The 24,297-nt window shown below is 41.0% G+C and overlaps 1 protein-coding gene across 1 annotated transcript in view; it reads right to left on the reverse strand.

Moving 5' to 3' along the window:
- Positions 1–4,959: 4,959 nt before the first annotated feature.
- The window catches only part of MAN2A1 (mannosidase alpha class 2A member 1), a 168,161-nt gene continuing 148,823 nt past the window's right edge, over positions 4,960–24,297 (reverse strand). The window contains exons 20-22 of the mRNA XM_044264348.1: positions 20,416–20,610; positions 9,690–9,800; positions 4,960–7,795 (exon numbers count right to left, since the gene is read on the reverse strand). Coding sequence (XP_044120283.1) covers positions 7,643–7,795; positions 9,690–9,800; positions 20,416–20,610 — 459 coding nt within the window. The 3' untranslated portion in view covers positions 4,960–7,642. The remainder of the gene's footprint in view (positions 7,796–9,689; positions 9,801–20,415; positions 20,611–24,297) is intronic.

Raw genomic sequence — 24,297 nt, forward strand, 5'->3', positions numbered from 1 at the left:
ACCTTCAGGCTCTATTAAAGGGAGCCCCATAAATTCAATGAGGATTAGTTTGTAGATTTTTACCTAAGAAAATAGATTTTGACTTCAAAGTAATCTTATTAACTGCACTTTAAAAATCCATTTAGAAAGATAAACGAATGAGTCAAATTGTTTTTCTTGAAAACTCACTTCCACACAGGCAGCCTGAAATGATTTCAGTCCTGTGTGTGGCAAGGAAATCCAACCCAAGAAAGGCAAATGCTCTGATCTTCTGCTCCAGAGATGGAGTTTCGGACCAAAACAAAGGCCTCGCTGAGACTTCAGATCATGCATGGAAAGCCAACCAACGAATGCTCCATTTGGTTTACTGAAAAGTTTTATACATCCAGACCCTAGAGACACATCTTACTTGGTAGCATTGCTACCAAGTACTTGGGACCAGAAAATGAGCCCTAAGGCTAAGCTTGTGAATAAAAAAATTGGAAAGCTCTATGGAGCATGGGAACCAAGAACACAAGTCTCCATCCAAAGCCCTTAAAATACGCCCTTTTCAATAGCACTCTTCTAATTTCCCTCCTTTGCTGGTTTGGAGATTCAGAAATTCATTTATAGTCTTTCAATGATACACATCTATTGGGAAAAAATATTAAAATATTTAAAGCGTTAGCTGACATACTTCAAAGGAGCGAGTCCCACCCATTCGTTGCTCCGACCCCAGCCCCTTGATCATTTTCTCCTCTTCCTTCCAGATTTTATTTGACATTTGGAAGGTTCATCTTGCTACACAGGAGCCAGCCCCTATCCCATATTTGAAGTGAATGAGACACTGACTACATGTGCCACAGGGACTGTGCCATCTTCAGGCATGTTGTTAGTACACACATCCTTAACTCACTTTGCATTTTTTAAAAACCTTCTTATCACCTTACATTTGCAAAAAAAAAAATCTCTGCACAATATAATTAATTAAACACAATTTTATTGAACGTATTGAGCAAAATATGCAAGGTGGTGGGAGCAGCAGGGACAAAGTAAGGGGCTGTGTTCTGAAGAACCAACTATGACCTTTGACCAAGCCTTAGCTGTGCAAGTACGCTTGCACCCATTCAGGAAAATACCTAACCGAGAAAGCACAGCGCTGAGGCCGTGGTGAGAATCAGCAGTTTAATTGTTTTTAGCTCATTCTAGCAAAACACTAAGTTCAAAATGGCTTAAATAGCATGGTATTGTTTTACGTAACAAGAAGTTTGGAGTTGGTTCATTCAGTTGCTCAACATCATCTGGGACCCAGGCTCTACTCATTTTTTACTTGGTCGTCTAGTTGTCTTTTGTCCTCAGGCTTGTCACTGCAGGGTTGCAAAAATGGCTGCAGCAGCTCCAGCATCAACACTTAGACCAATACTGCCTTTAAACATTACCATGAATGTAAGACGCTCCCTCCTTCTGAAGAGGAAGGAAACCTCCCTCAGGAGTCCCCAGCTGACTTCCCATGACCGTCAATTCACCAAAATTGTGTCACGTGCATCATCCAGCCTGGAGAAGAAAATTCTCATGACTAATTTAGATCAAGAACAATTCACCTCCCGAAGCTCATGGGTTTCTGATTATGAATAAAATCAGGGTTTATAAGCACAGAAGGCAGAGGGACCTTGGCTGCTCATTAAGTAACTATAGTATCTTCCAGAAGGAGGTCACATCCTTCAGGGACATTCGGAATGCACCTTGAAAACTCCATACTTTAATTTCTGGTAATGAGAACTTCCTGAAGGTTTTTGAGCAGGAAAATAACACGAACAGAATAAGATGTAAAGGATTTGGGAAAATTGTAATTCTGAAAATTCTAATTCCTGTTTCACAACCCTTACTGGGGGTAAACATATTTTCATTCATTTTTTTGAGCAAATATTTTCTGAACACCTGCTGTTCTATGTGTGAGGATGTGACGCTGAATAGATAGTGGGGTTCTTGCCTTTGGGGGAGCTTACATTCTAGTGGGGAAGGCAAACTACGTAATTTCAAGTTTGGTTTTGTTTAAGCAGAAAAGAAGCAGTGACATAAAAATGTCCAGTGAAGGAGTGGAGGCGGGACTAGAAGGAAGATTCTGGAGAAATGACACTCGAACCAAACCAGAATAACTAGGCACCAGGGAAGGATCTGAGAGCAAGTATGAAGCAGAAGGGACAAGTGCAAAGCCCCCAAGAGGAATAATCTTGGCATGTTAGAGACCCATCAGGATCCTGGACAACAGTAAGAGGGAGCCTGGGAGAGGAGAGGAGAAGGCTGATTTGGGTCCGGAAAGGATTTCTTCAACACCCGCACGCCCTTTGCAGAGTTGAGGTGAAGGGAAGGACAGGGACCAATCCAGGCAGGGCTTCTAGACCATGGTGAAAGTTTGTATGTTATTCCCCGTATGATGGGAAACACACAATTTTCAACAGGGAGGGTATTTTTCGAATCTTACTTTCTGGCTTCTGTGTGGAAAAATGAAACATAAGGGGGCAAGAGCAGAAGTAGAGCTGTTATAAGGCAGAATGCATGTACATGAAGGTGGCTTGGAATTGGGTGGCAGTGGGACAGCCAGACAGGTATTATGGGATGCTTCCTAGAGATTGTAGGGGATAGGAGTTATGGTCAAGAGCTGTTTAGAAAAGTTCAGTAAGAGCAGAGAGAAATTACTTCCTGAGGAATGTTCTAGGCCAGTGATTTAGTGTGCATGTGAACCCTCTAGGGATCTTTGTAAAGCGCGGATTGTGACTCAGCAGGTCTGAGGTGGGGCCTGGGATCCGGCATTTCTAAACAGTTTCCAAGTGACGTCAGCTTCTCATCTGAGAACCACAGTCAGTAGCGGGATTCTAGCTCCTGTGACCTTAACATATATTTAGTTGTATCTCCTACTACTGTCCTAAACAGACTGGTGCTAAAACAGCGGCCACATGTTGCTATTTAAAGATAAGTAAGCTAAAATAAGATACTCAGTTCCTTAGTTGCACTACTACAATTATTCAAATGTTCAAAAGCCATAGGTGGCTTGTGGCTACTCTATTGGATAGTGCATGTATAATGAACTTGCCCTTATTAAGAAAATTTTATTGGGTGGCGATGCACCAGGCAGAAGAAAATATTTCTAGTTCTCTATGCTTCCTGTTACCATCTTTCCTTACTCTGTCTTTTCCGAGGAACACAATCAAATGCATCCTTTAAGAACTATCTTAAGTCTACCTCTTCTATGGAACTTTCCTGGAACTGAAACTGGGTGTGCTACTTCCTTCAAATCTGTGTATTTGGCTCTATCTGGCAATGTATTTCTACTGAATTTTGTCCGCCTAGTATTCTAAGTATCCAACTTAGCTACTCATTAAGCAACTATAGTATCTTCCAGAAGGAGGTCACATCCTTCAGGGACACTAGGAATGCACCTTGAAAACTCCATACTTTAATTTCTGGTAATGAGAACTTCCTGAAGGTTTTTGAGCGGGAAAATAACACGAACAGAATAAGATGTAAAGGATTTGGAAAAATTGTAATTCTGAAAATTCTCTCTTTTTTTTTTTTTTTTTTTAAAGATTTTATTTATTTGTCAGAGAGAGAGGGAGAGAGAGCGAGCACAGGCAGACAGAGAGGCAGGCAGAGGAAGAGGGAGAAGCAGGCTCCCTGCCGAGCAAAGAGCCCGATGTGGGACTTGATCCCAGGACGCTGAGATCATGACCCGAGCCGAAGGCAGCTGCCCAACCAACTGAGCCACCCAGGCGTCCCTGAAAATTCTAATTCTTGTTTCACAACCCTTACTGGGGGTAAACATATTTTCATTCATTCATTCATTCATTCATTCTCCAACCCAGCGAGTCTGGGTCTGCTGGCAGCCATTGTGCCCTCAAATGTGGAGCCCTTGCCTGGGAATGAGAATCACAGAGAGGAAAGCAAAAAGAGTTACTGGACAGTTACTGGATGACATCATCTCATACCTGGCTCTGACTGTATTTGGAGGGCTCTATCTATCCTTGACCGTTGCTGGGAACAATAAATCTCCTAGTTTTGCTTCAGTCAGTATCCCATGAGGGGATTCTTATCTATTACAACCTCTCTCTGGGCATCAGTGCTCTGCTCTGACATACAGCAGCACGGGGCCCTTGCTAATTCTTGGCCACTCCCCTCCTGGCTACCCCTTCAACAAGACAGTCCCAATCACACTTCCTTGGTTTCAGTACACAGACTCATAGGAGGCATGCAAACATATACTTACCTTAATTAAGTTTTTCTTTACAAGTTTTAATATTCAAATTATTTTTGGTACACTGATAATCAAATATGATGGAGTCAAAGACAATTTCCATTATCTGCTAATGAAATGTTTATGGATATTTCTCAAGTTTTTACAGTTTGGCATATAGATATTTTGAATCGTTAACCTCTTTCCTAAGTCACCCAAAACAAGCCCAAACTCCCTGGTTAGCATGTATCACTTGTCTGGCTAACCCTTAGGAATCTCCAGTGTATTTGTCCTTCAGCCACCCCTACCTCCCAGCTTTTGAAGGAACTTCCTGAAAACTACTACACTGGGGGCTGCTTGGGGCCAGCAGGCTGGTGGCATTCCTCCAAGTCCCACTCTTCCAACACACTCTACCTTTTGGATCAGTTCCCAAGGACCTTCTTAGCCTCATTTCTGTCCTGCAGTATATGGAATCTGACCAGAATCTGCTCCTCCAATTGGCTCAGAAGGCCTCACAGGTATCGTGTTGTTGGGAAGTTCCCTAGACTCCAAACTCAAAGATGGCCCCAAACCCCGACAAGAAACACCACCCCACCCCCGTCTGCCACTTCCTCTCTAAAACCACATTTCCCAACTAGCAGTGGGCAGAAGGTGGAGTGGTTCATTCCTGAAAGAACAGAAAACAGCCCCTCACTATTCCACCCTACCCCTCAAAATGTATTAATATACGCTGTTGACCAAATAAGTCTTAAGCAGCACTCTAGAGGACTATGTACATGGTAAGATTCATCTTTTATTAGAGATCTTATATTACATATTCCCAAAAAGATATAAAATCTTCCAAGAGAAAAATATCAAAACCTATTTGATTCCAAGATAAGCAACATAATCAAAACGAAAGCAAAGATTTTCTTCTAGACAAAGGAATGTGAAAACATTTCGGTACAAGTACAACAAAGACATGGGAAGGTAATTACAATGTTTCACAACACATTTCGTAGCATTTTATTTTAATCAGTATTTGAAGAAAACAAGGATGCCAAGTTCTCAAACACTGCAGGTATAAGCTCAAATATTCAAAAAGAAAAACAAAGATCACAAAAAGGAACGAACTAGTTGCTTAACTGAACATCTGCGATAACAAACATAATAAAACCTAAGCAAACAAATATGCCACCGAGATCACAACTGAAGTGTATGGTTTTTACTGTGTGCCAGAGACACTAAATTATTTAATCAGTTCTTGACCACAACCCAAAGCAAAAGCGTCCTCTCTTCATTTCCCTGATGATTTATTCTAAAAATAAAAAGCAGAAACTTGCTGGTTTCAAGAGAATTTCTGCTTTACCTGTGAGCAGCTGGTGGCAACACACACTAAGACCTCGACTGACATGGGACAGATCCATCTCCAACAACCAGAAGTGGCAAAACCACTGTTATTGCATCAAGATTTTTTATTTCAACTGATCAGAATTTCCAGAATGATTAAGCACACCCACTTAACCACAGAACACAGTGAACTCCCAAAGGAAGGTTTTACATTTAAGATGCAAAGAAAATACTGATCTTATTCCTGGGATTTGCTTCTGGCAATCTTAACATCTATAGATGTCCACAAAAAGGAAGTGTGGTTTTTCTTTTCCTTTTAGTTGTTTATCTCCCAAAATGAGGAAGGAAACTTACAGTACATGTTTATTGCATGAAATTACTCCCTTATAATATCTTCATCAACACTAGTATTGTTTCCTTAATTATTAAAGGCGAAAAAAGTTTATGAACTTAACATAACTTAGCAATAATCTTAGGAGCTGCATCTTGATTAAAAAACAAAACAAAACAAAACAGGTGATCATCAAACTACATGGTGAAACAGAAATTAGGTTTCAACTTCTCTGTAAAGATGTTGGACTGGCAGGAGGTAAGAGGGAAGTGTAAAGTCAGAGAATACTAAATTCATTAGGTAACACAGAGAATTTTCAAAAGTGTACATACTCAGTGGATCCTTTCTATCCTAAAACTGAACATTCTAGATGCTTCTAATGTTGCTTCAACTTCAATGGCACGTTAATAAAGATCTCCAACAAATTTTATCACACATATTGTAATGGCACATAGGCTTGGAACGTCCCTTTGAGGTTAGCATGTACAAAAGTTTGGAATTCACTCAACACACGTGTTCTTCAATAAAATAAATCACGAGCTACATATAATTATGAGCTACATATAAGTGGGTTTCAAAACAGGGTCCCTTTTAAAGCATTCTTTCATTGAGTTACCTCCTGCGAAATGGAACAAGTGTATGGATTTTGCATGTTACAAAATCCTTGCTTCAAGCTGCAGTCTTCTTGGCAGCAGCGTATTTTAATTAACAGTATTTTTTCTTCTTTGTTTTGTTTTCTGACATCTCCGTACATTCAAATAGTCAAAATGTTTAGAATAACATCACCACAAATTTAATGAAACAGATCAGAACGTGGCCAGCATTGTCAGGCAAAACTGATAACACGTCATGTGTCATCGAGAGTACCCACCTCCTCCCCACCCCCGCCCTCTCCCCCCTTCCTCAGTCACATGGGACACCAAAAGATTTAACAAGACTTATAAAAAAATAAGGCACATTTATCTTGATATGGTTATTTTTAAAATAGAAAACCCCTCTCCGAACATCTGTATTCAAATGAGCTGTGTAAAAAGACACCTTGTGGTACCTAAAACAGGTTATGGTACCTATGGAATTGCTTCTTCTATTTTAGTGACAATGGAATAAATTGCACCTATCCCACATTGTCAAGTCATGAAAATATGCCTCTTTTTCTACTACTGAATGATTCAAAATCTGCTATTTCCGGAAATACTTACAAAGGGTGAGAAGGGAGGGGTCAAGTGGTACATTAGAAAAGGGTGTGAAGATCAATGATGCACAGGTATCGTAAGGGCTGATGGATTGCACTTTTCCACATATTTCAAATACACGAAATTTTTCCAATGAGTATGAACGACTGCAACCATTTTGGCCGTTAGCTTTTACCCCGCAGCCTTTTATTCCATTTTGGTACAAACGGGTATTTCTGTAAAACTCATGAAGGATCAGCAACATGACTACTTAGAACAATCTCCTCACAACCCCCGACACAGATATAGTTAGTTAGCATTTAACCTGAGATACAATCTGTGGAGAGGTTGTTTTCGACATTTCTTCCTTCATTGTTGCATCGATTCATACTGATGGTGGTGGTTCATGGATGGAACTTTAAAAAAAAAAAAAAAAAGGCTATCACATGGCTTTTTTTTTTTTTTTTCTTTCTATACTGGTTAAAAAAAAAGAAAAATAGTAACAATCACAGAATTCATGTCCTCACAGTAGCCAGAAGCTAAAATAATATGCTTCCTTATTGCACGTCAAACCTAGAAGTGTATAAAAGACAATGCTTCCCAATCCAAATCTGAAAGCTGGGTTCATCTCAACTGGATTCGGAACGTGCTGATTTCCATCGGACTCAAGTTGATCTCACTTATATTTCGGGCATCTGGAGGTGAATGCATCAAGGATAATGACGAAGGTATGAGACTTGTGACAGTAAACATGCTAAAAAGCTTCTGTACCAAAATCTGGAAAATAAACGACAAAAAAGTTGCACAGTTAGGTCAACTTTGAGGAAAGGTTACCGGCACATCTATATATTTTGTCAGTAGAAAACAGTGGAATGAAAAAGTGTATTTAGTTTCCTTTTAACGTCAAAAGGGGAAAGGGAAGGAGATTAGATACAGCTCAGCGTGCTTGGTCACACAGACCTCCTTGGAGGGACACCTAGCAGAAGGGTAGCCAGGAGAGGACGGCTCGCTCTACGTTCTTCTTCTGAATTTCTCAATAACCTATCATTGTGTAGAGACCACTTTTTCTTTTTTCTTTTTTTTTTTTTTTTGAAATTTTTTATAAAAAATTTTTAATTTATTTATTTGACAGACAGAGAGAGAGGGGGAAGCAGGCTCTCCGCGGAGCAGAGAGCCCGATGTGGGGCTCAATCCCAGGACTCTGGGATCATGGCCTGAGCCGAAGGCAGAGGCTTTAACACACTTAACCACCCAGGCGCCCCAAGACCACTTTTTCAATAAAAGAAAAAAAATCTATACCCCAGCAAGCTTTAAAAACATCCATATCCTCTTATACTCAACACTTAACACCTAACAGTCATGGTTCTTCTTGTGCCCAAAGAGCGGAGAGAAAGGACAGAGGCCTGCTATAAGGAAGGCTGCTCATATCAGGGACTCCCATTTTGAAGGTTGAGGGAGCTGGAAAAGTACTACCCTCACTCCATGTTTCTCTGGATCCTATAATCCCCTTAAGACTTGAGGCCTCAACATCTATATACAAATGCTTACAACCAAGTATACACACATCATCAGTAATAAGGTAAAACGAAAAAAAGGAAAAAAAAAACAAACATCGGTGCTTTCTTAGCACCAACTCCATGTAGGGCATGATACAAGAAATGGAGCAGCTTATCTACCTAAGAGGATTTTGACCACCTACCACATTTTCTTTTCTATCCTTTTCATATCCGATGCACATTCTAATTTGTAGGGTTGGAAGTGAATCACTGGAGTCTGATCTATAGGGTATCTGTGAGGTTTTGGAGAAGAGCTGCCCCATGGGGCAGAGACCTGCCTGTGTGCCATTCAACTGCCTTCTCTGAGCACAACCCGCTCAGAGCCAGAGGCACAAGGCTGGAGGTTCTTTTCCTTCCAAGGAGAGGCCTGTGGGAACTATCAGCAAGACCAGCTCAAAGGAGACATAAAAATGAGGCAGCCAGCAGGTCAGCCTGAGGACCCGATGGCCTCCCATGCAAATCTGGCTTGACCAGGAGATCCAGACCCTCGTGTCCCCTGAGGAAACAACTGACTGGAGCTCAGTGAGGCTGCTTCAGGGCTGTGGTAAAACTCCCTGAATGGCCACAGTGTCACTGCTTCCAGTCACTTCCCTACTGCCTCCCCACTTTAGTTAGTATAGAACCTGCTTTAGTCCCTTTGAGACTTTGCAGAACTGGATCCTACATGAGCATGTGTGAGACAGGAGTTAGTATGGAGAGAGTAGATGGGAAGAGGATGCTTTGTCTGTTGGCAATGGAAGGCCTAAGAATGGAGGAGAATGTTGTCCTCACAGGTTCCAGACATGGATTTTGAATACTGACAAGGAAGAGAGACTGAAGGTGGAGAAAGTTGCTTTCTTTCTTTCTTTCTTTTTAAGATTTTGTTTATTTACTTGAGATCCCAGGACTCCAGGATCATGACCCAAGCCAAAGGCAGAAGCTTAATGACTGGGCCACCCAGGAACCTGAAAGTTGCTTTCTTAAGATGGAGAGATTTGAGCTAATTATATCAGCTGAGGGGAAGGAGTCCGTGAAGAGGCAATGAAACATTACCTTCTGACTGTCAGAATTATTAGCAGAAAACAAAGATTTCAAAGTACATGAAGTCAACAAGCAAAAATCTCTTTTCAGCTCACCTTTCCCTGGGTCGTGGAACAAAGCAGCCCTGTGTCTCTGCTAGAGAAGCGGCAGTCAAACCCTTTCCTGTGGAGGATCAAGGCTGCTTCATCGGAATGCTTGCCATCCACCTGCAGATGGGCAGAGTGCCAACACACAACAGCGACATTAAGGCAAATAGCGACACCACCGTATACTCCACTGTCTTGAAGTCAGTGTCCTCCAACCACAAATGCTCACTTTATTTAGCAGTGATGCCAGGAACGTTCATTTCCCCTCAGGTCTCACATTCACTGTCATACCTGCTACATTCCCTCTACCTTCCCCCACAAGAAGGCAGGTGACACTAAGTTTTAAGGCTCCTTGTTAAGTCACCTCGTGCCCTGGTTCCCAGTACAGTCCCTGAGGACCTGGGTGTCCTTTTGTCTACATGTCACATGCTGTTTTATCAAAATTTCTTCAAATAAAGCATTTATTTATTTATTTATTTAAATTCAATTACTTAACATATAATAAATTATTGGCTTCATGTCTAGGTAGAGCTTGGTGATTCATCAGTCTTATATAATGCTCAGAGATCATTACATCATGTGCTCTCCTTAATGCCTATTTCCCCGTTACCCCATCCCTCCAGCAACCCTCAGTTTGTTTCCTATGATTAAGAGTCTCTTACAGTTTCTCTCCCTCCCTGGTTTTGTCTTGTTTTACTTTTCCCTCCCTTCCCCTAAGATCCCCTCTGTTTTGTTTCTTAAATTCCATGTATGAGTGAGATCATATGATAATTATCTTTCTCTGATTGATTTATTTCGCTTGGTGTAATACCCTCTAGTTCAATCCACGTCGCTGCAAAGGGGCAAAAAAAGCATTGAATTTTTATTTATTTAGTTTTTAACACATACATCAGCTGAATAAAGTGTACCTGAATTTATTCCTTATCTGGACATTGCATGATACATCATCCATCTCAAAACTGAAATAGACTTCTTTATTGAATGCTAATTTTTGCTAATTGCATTAACATTTTTAATCTTTAATGCATTGGTTCATTATTTTTATATAAAAGACATTTAAATTGAATTAGTTATGCTTATCACTTGCTAGGCCAACCACATTTATTAGCTTGATGTATCATTTAAATTCACATTACAGAAGCTATTCTCGTGCAGGCAAAGAGAAAAATACTAAACATGACAAGTCAGCTACAGGGATCAATATACACTTTCTTGCAGTAAAATTTCCTGCATCCATTTAAATAAGGATGCTGTGAGTGCTCTGAGTATTTTAAATTACAATTCTCTTAATAAATTTTATGTTTCCTAAAGGGGGGGCAATGTTTCTAATAATAAGAAAAATAAATTAAGAATCCTTGGATGAATTAAGAAAGATACAGCTATTCAAAGGAGTTGAGTGTGCTCAGCACTGACCTGTGATGAAAATGATCCCTTTTTCTCCTCTGTGGCCACAGATACACATATGTCCAAGTTCTTAATCATCCTCACTAGGGCATACAATTTTTAAATGTGCCATAGAGACATCTTTGGTGAAGAGCTGCCAGCATTCTCATCACTGATTTGATTTTAATGTGCCTCAACAATTTAAAGCTGTCCTCACCTCAGATTCTTGGCTGGAATAACCTGCTTTATGACATTTCACACTGGTATTTTGTAGTGGTACTGCTAAGATTTTGTTTGAAGGGAGAGGAAAAAAGTCATTTAAGGAATTCTGAGTCATCACAGGACCAACATGATAAACATAGCAGGTTTAAATCATATGATAAAAATTTCTAATAAAATTTCAATGTGTTTCACACAGTCCCAAAACAGCATGAAAAGAGCACAGTAAAAAAAAAAAAAAAAATCCTTCGTGTATCCTATACAAGGTCTCCAGGAGAAAAACAAGGATAATTCTATCATCTGCTAAGTGTTTAGGCTTAGAATAATCACTGATTACCTAAGCATCAGTTTGTCTGTCTGCAAAATGGAGTTAATGCAGGTTTCCCTTCTTCCTGGAGACGTGGTGTCTCATAAGACGCTGAAAATACTATTTATGGTGGCTTAGCTTATGAGACAGAAAGTGCTAGTACAGAAGCTGTAGAAAATGGATCCAAACCTTGGCTGGGAGTCAGGCAGCTCAGGATCTAGATGCTACTTCTACAATTTCTTAGATGCTTTTAGCAAAACCTGGTTTCTCCTTTACCACAAAATGGAGATGAAATTCAATCATGTAATAGGGACTCAGCCCAGTGTCTGCAGTAGAGAAAGCCCTGGGTACATTTTAGCTATTATTATTTCTATCAATGGAATCTATCAATTAAGTGCTGGTGACTATTTTCCAAAGAGCTACCAATTAATCAATACTCTCACTTAACTTTTCATTCACAATTTTTCTTTCATGATATCATAACTTTGTAGCTGAGGAATCAGAGACCCTCCAAACTATATGTCAACGATTATGCATCAAAATCATAACAAAGTCACAATTTGGATTCACTATTTACGTGGTCTATTTGTGAGGCTCTTTTAAAAGTCCCTATCATTATAACCAAAGACTCTGGCCATTTTTAAAGATTTACTTATTTATTTATTTGACAGAGAGAGAGAGAGAGAGAGAGAGAAAGATTATAAGCAGGCAGAAAGGCAGGCAGGGGTGGGGAGTGGGGGGTGGAGCAGCCTCCCCGCTGAGCAGAGAGCCTGATATGGGGCTCGATCCCAGGACTTTGGGATCATGACCTGAGCCAAAGGCAGAGGCTTAACCCACTGAGTCACCCAGGCGCCCTTTTCTTTTTTTAAAGATTATTTATTTATTTATTTATTTAACACAGAGAGAGCGAGAGAGAGAGAGAGAGAGACAGACAGACAGATATTACAAGTGAGTAGAGAGGTAGGCAGAGAGAGAGGGGAAAGCATTTGGCCATTTTAATTCACTAGAGCAACACAGCAACACATGTGCTCTTGAAATAATGAGCATGTGAGGCCTTTAGCAGACTGGAGGTGACCTTAAAAAAAAAAAAACCAAAGAAGAGGAAAGGAAGTATCTTTGGAATTTTGCCGTTAGTTTTAGAAGAGATTTAAACAATATGAAAAGTAGAAATTGAAGTCATAAAGAGTAATTTTCACTGCTGGAAAAAAAAGTTACACTTTCTCTCAAAACCAAAACTGCATCGCTTTCGTAAGGACCAGAACACCAACTGAAATAGCAATCATCGTGTCCAAGTTTTTAAAAATTAAATATTCATGAAAGTATCAGTTTTCAAGCAAAAATACCTGAGGCAAAGCAGCAGTTTTTCAGTTTCAAAGTCTGTCTTGTCATTTTATTTCCAAGAAAACTGTTTTTCAAAGTAGGGAAACTGTGAATTTAACGTGAATATGCATGCAAGAAAACAGATACCTTCACCAAAAAGACGCTGTTCACTCGAGGAGAGTAAACAGACTCTGAAAGACCCGTTTTCACACTCATTAGTGTATGAGTACTATCTGGACCTCGGGGGGGAAAAAAAAAAAAAGGGAAGTGGGTAGGGAAGAAAATTTACCAACTTTGACATTGGGCCAAGCACTGTGCAAGGTGAGTGGCAAATCGAGTGTGTCTGTGAAACAGCTCAGATCACAGCGAAGGCTGAATCCCCTCAGAAGGACTCGGGTGTCCCAAAGGCACTTGGAGAATCCACTGTGGAACTAACTTCCACTGGATAAAGCAACCGGCGGCTCTGAGGCTAAGCGGGGCCCGTGAGGTTTCTCTGGCGACTGCGGGGAGTGGAGGGAAGGCGGTGCGGCTGGCAGAACGAAGCCATCGAGGTTAGAAAAAGCTGGATCGGAGGCAAGGTTTGGTTTGGTTCTACCATGAGCCAGTCGCGTGTCTGCGAAGACATCATTTAACTTCTCAGAACTCAGAAAACTCGGTGAGGCTCCCAAAGTGCCCCTTGGAGGATCAAGTGCCAACCACAGTGACGATAACAGTAACCACAGCTAACACTTTCTGAGCGCTAGCCGTGTGCCGGACCCTGTACGGAATACTTCTCAAGGAAGAACTCAATTCCTCTCACAGCAGTCTCTGAAACGGGGGAGGTGGTATGCAAGTTTGCATTATTACATTTACGTGCACGTGAACGTCCCAGTCACGAAGCATACCCTCTCACGGTCAACTAGCAATGATCACCTATCCACCCTACCTTAGTCCTTCGTGATCCTCCCCACAGATGGTGGGTGGATCCTTTTAAGGGTGTCCTGCCATGACTGAGTGGTCAAGAGAAAAACAGGCAGAGGATTCCCTAACATTTTCGGCACTCTTACTTCCCTTTGTTCCCAGAGAAGAGGAGTATGAGGTTCTGGGTGGGGATCTGGAGTCAGCCATGCTGGGGTGCACCCCTTGGCACGCCATTTACTGGCTGCAAGACCTGGGAAGGCTACCTACCATCTCTCGGTCGGCGAGTGTCCTCTTCTGAAACATGGGGGCACGATATTGCCCACCTTCACAGTAGAGCTGGGAGAGCTAAATAAGGCTCTCTTTACAAAGAAAACCCTCAGCATTACGCCTGGCATGTAGACAATTTTAGGTACTTTATTAATAACTTCTCAGAGTTTTCAAAAACATATATAAGGAGGGGCGCCTGGATGGCTCAGTTGGTTAAAGCCTCTGCCTTCGGTTCAGGTCATGATCTCAGGGTCCTGGGACTGAGCCCCGCATCCGGCTCTCTGCTCAGCTGGGAGCCTGCTTCCCTCTCTGCCTACTTGTGATCTCCTTCTCTCTGTCAAATAAATAAATAAATCTTAAACCACCCCCCGCCCCAAATATATAAAGAATACAAGTCAAGGTGACATCAAGATTTACTTTGGGAATAAACTTCAACCTTCAATTAAAAAAAAAAAGTGCCTACATTTTTAGTAACAGTCACCACTGCTCGTGACTGTTAAGAACTTCATTTGTCAAGCACCCCGTGCTTACTACCTGCCAGACACTCTTCTGAGTGAGTCATTTAATCCCTAGCACATCTCTGAGGTGAGTCCTATTATCAGTGCCATGTTGTGAATGAGGCAAGTGAGAGAATGAGGGGCTGTGTGCTAAGCGAACCAGGTGGTAAGTGTAGGCGAGGGCTCAAACAAAGGCAGCAGGACAGTAACAGCTTCACCCTCCTGCCTTCACCCTGACTAAGGACTGGTGCTCATGGCCGGGAAGGAAAGGAGAAAGATCGCTTCTAATGTAATAGAAGAAAAGCCTACAACCGGAAGGAGCTCACTCTCTGATCTGAGGTTAGAAAAAGGGAGTATTTAATCCACAGTTCCAGCAGTGCTAAAACCACAATTTATCAAAATATACATCAATTCAGAAAGGAAGGCGTGGACGCGGTCATTTCCATCCAGCCAGCCTGCCTACCCATCCATTCACCCCATTTTAAGCAGGATTTAAGGCCATGCTGAAAATTATCCACACACATGGCAGGGTCTCATAAGCAAAGGAGCATGCCAGTGTTCCTTTACCAAAGTGGGTGAGAACTCAGAATAGAAAGCTGTGCCGGTCTGGTCTCACACCAAAAGAAACCTGATTTGCTCATAAATAATGCGAGCTTCACAGAGAAGTACACTTCTGGAAACTAGTAAATGTTATGGGTGCACACTTTTTTTCTGTGGAAGAGAGAAGCCATAACTTTGACTAAATTCTCCAAGAGAAATGTGTCCCCACGCTCCTCAAAGAATGTCTAAGGTCTAACAGATTACGGCAGAGCTAAACACCTGGTGGAAAAATTTCTCCAACCTGCCCAGATTCCTTGAAAATGCTTACCAACATCCATCTTTCCGTGTTATTCTGGCAACAGGAAAGGTGAGAAAATTGCACAGTGTTTTAAGTCCTGAGACAGGAAATAACCAGTTGAAATTCATTTTCCAGGGTATTCATTAAAATGTCCAATAACAGTTATCCTGTTTTGATCAACAAGATAAGATGACAGAAAGAACAGGTAAGGTGAATGGCTGTTCTTAGATATGTACAACAAAGGAAATTTTCTCCACAATTTTCACCTTTCCAGATGCCAGGGAGATTAATAAAGTACCAATCAATTCTTATAAGAAAGGCAAAATGAAGAAATACCTTAAACTGCCTCTTATAAGAAAAGGGGGTGGTATAAACTAGTGGAGAGAGAAAATCTTGTTCAGTAAGTGATGCTGATGTTGAAATTATTAGTTAACTATCTGCAAGAAATGGTTAAACAGAATCAGAATAAAATGTCACAGAGAATAGAGCTAAATGTAATATACAGAGATAGAGGTAGATACAGATACAAAGATACAGATCTATACGTGAATTAAATAAAAATACATCTGAACATAAAAGTGGTGGAAATAATCTGGGGGAGAGGAAAAAGGTCGAACAACATATCATTGTGCAAAACATCAAGGCAGCATGGCTCCATGAAGCCTAATTAAATGGCTTAATCAAATTCCTTCTGGTCCCTGGAACGTCTGCATTCCAGGCTGAACCTATCACTCCAGCCTACAGAACCCTGATCGATGATCTGTGCCCCCGTGAGATTCTCCCAGCATCCTCTCTACCAAGACTCCCTTCTCCCTTAATTAATACCTCTTCCTGATGATGGCATGGGTTTCCTGTTCCCGACCACTTCAGTGGTGCTCCTGTTCCCAGTTTTCAAACCTTTATAGAATCCTCTTTTTAATATGTCAAGCTTTTGACAGTACAAGAAAAGAAGGTGGTAAAGTGAAGGGTGGGGGGCGGCCTACAGAAGGAGAAGGCTGACAGTTACACGGCTAGACGGGACTGCACGGAGCCACTCGGCAATGCTGTGAGACACGGTTTAAGAGATGTTTGCTTCCAATTTCATCTGACTGCAACTATATGACACGCAATCAGTTTTTCTCCAAAAACATACAAAATAAGAGCAAGATATGCTTATATAAAAACAAACTCATCTACCAATACAGAATAATTCCTGAAAAACTGGATTTGGGAGGAGCAGATTTAGTAACTCTTAAGAAGTCCACCACCACCCTCTGAGGCCCTGTCCAGCACCCAGATTCAGAAAACCTGCATGTGGGCCCTAATTCTGCCATTCATTGCTGCGTAATTTTATCTCAGGCATTTAATTTCCAGCTCTTACTTTCCCAGTTAAGTAAATGGAGATAACAGTAATTTTTAGAATCACGAGAATTTTTAAAAATTACTAATTCCTAAGTTGCCCCACCCCAGACCTCTGGAATCAGAACTGCAGAGACGGGGAAACCTGTAGAAGTCTCGGTTTCAAAATCTCTCCAGTGTGACCCGGACACATTGACTCTGAGGATGGGTAGTTGGAAATGCTGAAGCACCGTGATGAGTCAGCACACCTCCAGACCCTCGCTCCTCTTACTGTTGTTTGAGCCCATACCCACTTTCTCCCTGAGGAATCAGGCTGCCCACATGAGGTTTAGGACGTGAGGAAGCTTCTGACAATGTGGCCCAGGAGCTGGGCAAGCAGAGGCCTCCTCCATCAGTGAGTCAGGAAGAGAGATGTGACTCCCTCATGTCCGGGAGGGGATTCTCAAACATGTTTTTTGTGGAAACACTGGGAGGTGGTAGTTATGAAAATGCTTACTTACACACAGACCAATGCAGAGCTCTGGTCTTGCTTAGAAGCCGAGAGCCATGTTCACATTATTTCAATGGGAAAAATGCTTTCAACGTCCAAAGGAACAATTCACGATTGTATGTTTGGAGCTGCCAGCACATAAAAATAGGAACACAATCCAAAATGTTGAGGTCTGGCTTCTGGATTTCTTCCAAGTCATTTTTGTCTTCTTTTAGTGTAACCATGAAATTACACTTGACATCTTTTTAAGCACCAAGATTTCTTTGATTCAATACCTACATCAGCTTCTTTCAATGATTATTTTCCTATTACCAGAGGTTAAGGGACAGAAAGCAATTCTTTAAAGAAGCGATTTTGAATGGCCAAATCAATCCCCTTGGATTACTGGTGAGCTTTTTAAATAACTGTTAGAAATATGTGCTAAGAGTCAAAGACGAACATAGGAACCAGCACTGATTGATAGGATAATGTGAAACAGCCCCAAATACTGAGTTTGGACCATGAGCCAACATGCTAGTTATGGTTAAACATTAACATTTCAGTCTTGATTCTTCCTGGCCCAATTGTTAAATTGCTCTCTATTTCCTCTGCGAAACCCCTGGTTTGCCCCTGGGCTGACCAGTACCGTAAGCCCCATCAGGACACAAATGTATGTTTACAAAGCATTTCTGTTTCCAAAGGGCCTTCACAGCAATAGCTTCTGTGTTTCTCGCCACAGACCTGAGGCGGTGGCTCTGAGAGCAGCCCCGTTTTCTAACAGGCAGCTGAGTCAGCCCCGGCCAGCCATCAGGGAGTGGAGGTGGGCCACCACCCGAAGGCCGTGAGGAGCAAGGGGACGCCAAGTGGATATAGTGAGCGAAGGCCAGACCACACAGAGCCTAAATTCTTGAGAGCGTGAATTAGTTGAGTAGCAACAGGATTTTTAATCTGGGAAGAGATGAGAGTTGGGTGACAGAAAGCTAGGCAACATGCAGGGAGAATGAAAGAAGCAGGTATCCATAAAAAAGAGGTGATATGGAAAACAGGTGCCAGCCGTGGATTATGGTGGGTGAGACCCTACATTCATTGACTGTAGACAACTAGATCTGCTTCTGGAAAATAATCATGGGAGAGACATCTAGAAACGAGGTGAAGGAACAATGGCCGCCGTGTGCCCCAGAAGCCCTCAGATCCATAGGCTGCTAACATCCTCTACCATCCATGCCCAGAGGCAGCAGACTGAGGCTCGGAGTCTTTGGTAACCGCCACTCTACCCCCTCGTTCCCTCTGGCTCATGAATTAATAAGAGGAAAACTCGGGGAGGCTATCCATCGCTGCTGTGTTCTTTCCATGAGTCAAAAGTCGACCCACAAAAGACTAGCAGAATCCTAGAAAGAGCACTCATGAGATTTGCTCAATCAGCAAATTGTGGCTGAATCCCTTCTATGTGCAAGCGCTCTTCTAGGCAATAGAACGATGCAAGGAATCAAAGAAAAGGCCAGCTCCCACGGAGCTTCTGTTCTCACCACAGCACCCACATTTAGGCCATTCTGCTTGCTTGTAACTCTTCCCGGACCACTCTACCTCCAGAAATCTGCATGGGTCTCTTACTCTCTAACCTCCCTCGGATTTTTACTCCATTAACACCCTTAAGGCAAGATCCTCCTCAAACCACATGCAAACTTGCGTCAACTTCCAGAGACATCCTTCCCTTTGGCTTTCCCTCCCTGATGCTTATCACCATCTAACACATTATACGACTCTCTTCTTTTTTCTTCTTTATTTTTCTCCCCCCATCAGGATCCATGCTTCAGAAAGGCAGGGGTTGTTTGTCATGCGTTTGCCCATGACGGTATCCCTAGTGCCTTTAGCTGTAACTGTAAGGTAGTAGGCATGAAATAAATCCTGCAGGTTTGTTCACATGATCGAATAAGACTTCTGACACATGCAGATAGATGCAGGCCTCCTGCGTTCACCTGTATTCATTATCACGGGCCGTATGGCTATTCCTACAGTTAGGGCTAAGTTCTTTCTCTTGGTCACTACAGTTTTAAAAGCCCTGTATGTCCAGATCTGCAGGCATTTATCCTTACTTTGGTTCGCTTTAGTTCTTTGTGCTTAAAGGAAACATTTTTCTCTTCTTACGTGGTCTTCAAACATGAACATTCTCTTTTTTTCATACTTGGGCCATTTATCACATTCCCTACAGAATCCCTAAGCACTTACTATTTCCAGCCATGCATATGTCAATTCACAATATCAAAACAGCTCCATGAAGGACAAAAATGATGTCAAATGTCTAATTTTTATTCTTTTCAAATGCAATCTCTGACTTTTAAAAGTTGGCATACATGTAAACAAAAGCAGTCTTAACTGAAGAAAAATTCCGAATCTAATAAAGTCTTTCCCTCTCTTCCTCTAGCCCATCTCTAGATGTCTTTAAAGAGTTTGTTTCTCAATGCAAAGGTCTGAGTTGCAGTGACTTTCAGGAGAAAGATATCAGTGTACAAGTCCTCTGATAGAGAAATAATTAAATGCTATGCTTCTTAATTCTCTAACTCCTCAAGAAATACTGGCTAAAAAGGAGAAATGAATGGAAAATACCAGAAGAGCTGATCTTAAGGCCTGTTCTCCCACCTACTATTATGTGACCCTGGGGGCAGAGTTTGCTTTCTTATTTATAAAAAGATAATATTCCCTAACCAAATGAAAGGTAGAATGATTTTGCCTAAAGGTCAAGTCCTCTGAAAGGCTCCTTGAAGCATAGTAAAACTCACAGTATGGTTAACCCTTGAACAGTGCAGGGGGTTAGGGGTGACGACCCCCCTCCCTGCAAGTCAAAAATCCACAGGACTCTGACTCTCCCAAAACATAACTACTAATAGCCTCCTCTTGAATGGAAGCCTTACTGATAACATCGACAGTTGATCAGCACATATTTTATATGTTATATGTATGTTACACTGTATTCTTTTAATGAAGTAAGCTAGAGAAAAGAAACTATTCAGAAAATCATAAGGAAGAGAAAATACATTTTCAGTCCTGTACTGTGTTTACCGAAAACAACCTGGGTTAGCCGGCCAGTGCATTCCAGCTCCTCCGGTTCAAGGGTCAGCTGGATTTCTTTCTGCTTCTCATCCCCTTATATCAAATATATTGTAAAAAGTAATTCTTTATAGATACATTTTGGGATATACCTTTGACTGTATTGTCCTCAGATTAACGAGATGAATGTCACAAGGCAAAGACGACAGTAACGGAGAGAATTCACCTAGCAGCTGAAGGGTGGGCACGGGGATCTTTTCTGTCATTGTGAAGACAGGATGATTCAGGAAAAAGGAAGTTATGTGGCTAACGAGAGAAGGATAACTGACCGACTTCTTTTCTTCTTCCTATCAAGAAAAAACAGAAATGGCTAAGTGTGACATAGTTGCAGTTTTCACAATATTAATGGAATTACCCAACAGGGTTTAAATAGAAAAGAAATATAAGCAGTTTATGTTTAATTTTATGATATTTTGGAACTAACAGTCTTAGCTAACACAGAGATTACCAATTTCATCTGTAAGAAATATAAGAAAATGAACAGTGTCCACTTAGCTCATGTTTAGAAAGATCTTTTTTCCACTGTTTTAGTACTAAAAATCCTGACAACGTTTTCCAAAAAAACATTTTAGGATAAAGGTATAATGTTTTAATGGAAACTCTTTCTCAACCTACCACACAATTCTTAAATAGACAGGTTGGGATATTCACACATCTTGCACACCATCAAATATGATCTCTTCTCCCTGGTTTTACCCAGCATATTCTCGTGGTTTCATTTATACTCAACTACACCATAATTCTTGTGGCGATCCAAAGCTATGCTCTATACATGTTACCCAATTATAGGATTTTTTTTTTGGGTGGGGGTGAAACTCTCAAAATAAATAAGGTTTTTAAGTAGCACAATGAGTATTCCAAGATCATCTGTTAAATTTGGTAAATCACAGCCACGGAACAGGAACTGTTTAAATTATGTTATGCAATAGTTAGTACATATTTACCTTGTACATAATTATTCACTAGAATTTAAAAAGTACTTTAGTCATTGCTATGGTATATACTTTCAGACAAGTGGTTCAGCATGTTCAGATATTAAATAAGCCTGCCAGGGCTGGGGATAGGCATATGGTAGATGACACACTCAATTAATTAAATCAATGACTAAGTAGAACCTTAACCAATAACGCCTAAGGTATAAGAGAGCACACATAGAAAAACACTGAGAAGAAAATAATTTATGTAGAAAGGTTTTTTGATCAACAGTGACACGTGGAACAAATTTAATTTTGTATTTTATTTTTAAACTGTCCATTTCACTGATATCCTCTGATTTTGCATCCTTTTTGTAATATGGAGCTCAAATAAAAGGCTTGGCTACTTATCTGGGTGAAAGGATAGGATTTATAGGAGATACGGGGCTTAAGATTCAGAATGTCAGATTAGCACTGAACAGAGGGTGCTGAGCAAAGAGTGACAGGCATCTTGCCAGCAGTGAACTATAGATGTCATTACAATTCAGAATACGGAGAGAGAGAAAAAAAATTAAAGGCAATAGAAGGACACTGTAATATTAAGATACCGACAAAATATATCAGGTCTGAAAGAGTTGTAAAAAAATATATATATACATATATGTACCCATCCCACACTCTTTCTTTACAAGAAAGATTAAATAAAGCATAGATAATTATATTCACCAACAATACTGAAATTTAATGCATGTTGTTGAATATTGAGGGAACAGTTTCAACCGGAAACTTTAAATGTATTCCAAGATCAAAGGGCTTCATAATCTAGGTCAGGATTGCTGACAAAATCAGTTTTCAGTAATAAAAGATAAAAGATTCCAACAGAAAAGAAGACACCTGCTGTATCAGAATCAGAAGGCATTAAATCCATTCTAGGTCAAGTAAGATTCAGAAAAAGCTCTCTGGCTTTGTTCTCTGCCCTTGGAGGAATCCCTGGACACTTCAGTGAATAGGTGGGCTACTTCTTGATGGATTCTGCATACCTTTCAAACAGTAGTGGGCATATGTACCATTCCTCCTGACCTGCACCAGTTCCCCTGGCTCTCAGTGCCCCCAAACTGACCACACATAAGAATGGCTTGGGAAGATTTAAGCATGGATCCCTGAACCCTAACCCAAATCTACTTAATCAGAATGTCCAGGGATGAGCCCTAGGAAGCCAAAGTTTAGCCCCCAAAGCAAATCTCAAAATCTCAGTCGGTCTGACACAGCTCTGTGGACATATGCCGGAAACCGTCGCCCCAGACAACCTTGCCCAAGAAACCGTTCTTTTTGGAACTGAAGGTTCAAGTCTCACCCTTCAAAAAGTTTTGGATTAAGAAAGTGATTCAGACTCAGAAACATGTTAATGATAAGCCTCGTCAAAGGAAACAATGCCATGAATGTAAGTGCTTTGAGAATTCGAAAACTGTGCCATTTATTGTCCTAAGCAGGATAAGGAAGAGAAGTCTATGCAAGAGTTGTAGTTCAGAGTTAGAAAAGCACCAAGAACATACAACATCGCTGGAAGCTGGCCAGGTGGGGTGGGGCAAAATCACACAGAAGTTCCAGGATTCATGCACTTTCTTAACATTTTTATAGCAACGAGGGGCTTGACAAGATATTTAGCTGATGAATTATCATTTTTTGACTAATCTCCTGGAAAGGTAATCTTTTAACTGAAACTTTTATGATAAACCCAACGCTGATAAGGCATGTTTGTTATGGGAAATTTTATGTGTTTATTTAAGCTGTAAATGAATTCCCCAGCCTTGCAGTAACTAATATACTATTCTAAACATTATTTGGTTTCTTGTGTGTTGGAAGGCTTCAAGCTGTTCAGGTCTAGCTTTTTCCTTTCAGCCTGTATGAAATTATAAAGAGTTTCCAGCACATTCTGATTCCAAACCATACCAAGTTGAGACCTCCTTTGGGTTCTAGCCCTTATTTCATAAGTCAGAATCTCTTCCTAAGCTCCATGGTATCTTCATTAAGCCCACTTAAGTTATGTGATCCCTAAACATCAAAGGTTTCCATTCATCTACATCAAAACTTGCTAAATAAATAATCTAAGATAATAAGAGATGATATCTTGAATCACTTTTGCTTAATCGGTATGACCTGATACACGGTGGGAACTTGATAAATGTTTTTTGAACTTAATCTATCAACAAGCAAATGTAATATAAATAAATAAGAGAAAAATACAGTAGGGGAAAGGATGCAGGAAAAGACAGAGACAGAAGAAATAATGAATGAAAATAAAATGAGTCATAAGATTTAGAAATAAACCTCATTTAATGCAGAGGTAAAGCCTGGTGATCTGTGGGCTAAATTTGCCTATAGATAGGTTTTGGTAGGTCTGCATGGTACTAATGTCTGTTTTTCGGCCAACTCTCAAAAAAAGAAAAAAAAAAACATCCAGGAAATTTCATGTTGAAATGGTCAACAACAATAAAAAAAACTCCCCACAACAGGTAACTTTATTTTTTTCACCCAAAACACCGGAAATCCAAGTCACACAGGGCCCTGACATTCCCTCAAGTGCAGCTGAGTTGTAGCTCTCAGTGGGATGTATCCTCATACCCATCACAGACTTGGGGTCACCTCACTTAAGTGTTTGCCCTGAAACCTGACCAACCTCCCTCATGCCATCACTTCTCTGAGCCCTGTAAGCATGTGAGCTTTTCATCTGATCTCTCCTAGCTCTTTTTCCTTACACGTAAATAACTGGTATCACAGGTCAAAAGACACAGCTGTAATACCTGAACACTTGTAGCACTTCTAACTCCTGGTTCAACGCCCTTGACTGTATACAGCAGTCGGCGGGAAGGGAAAGGGAGTAAGCATCAAGGAAACAAAACCTAAAGGGTCAATGCCAAACAGACAATTCTCATTTTCCACTTCCGTTGACCCCCGAGTGTCATTACCATGGATGACAGTTCACCTCATAGAGCTATGGCAACCCACTGGACAACTTCACATCTCAAAAGTACCACTCCAGTCCCTGTTCTCACTCTCTCT

Source organism: Neovison vison, chromosome 1 (genome assembly GCF_020171115.1).
Source record: "Neovison vison isolate M4711 chromosome 1, ASM_NN_V1, whole genome shotgun sequence".
Lineage (NCBI taxonomy): Eukaryota > Metazoa > Chordata > Mammalia > Carnivora > Mustelidae > Neogale > Neogale vison.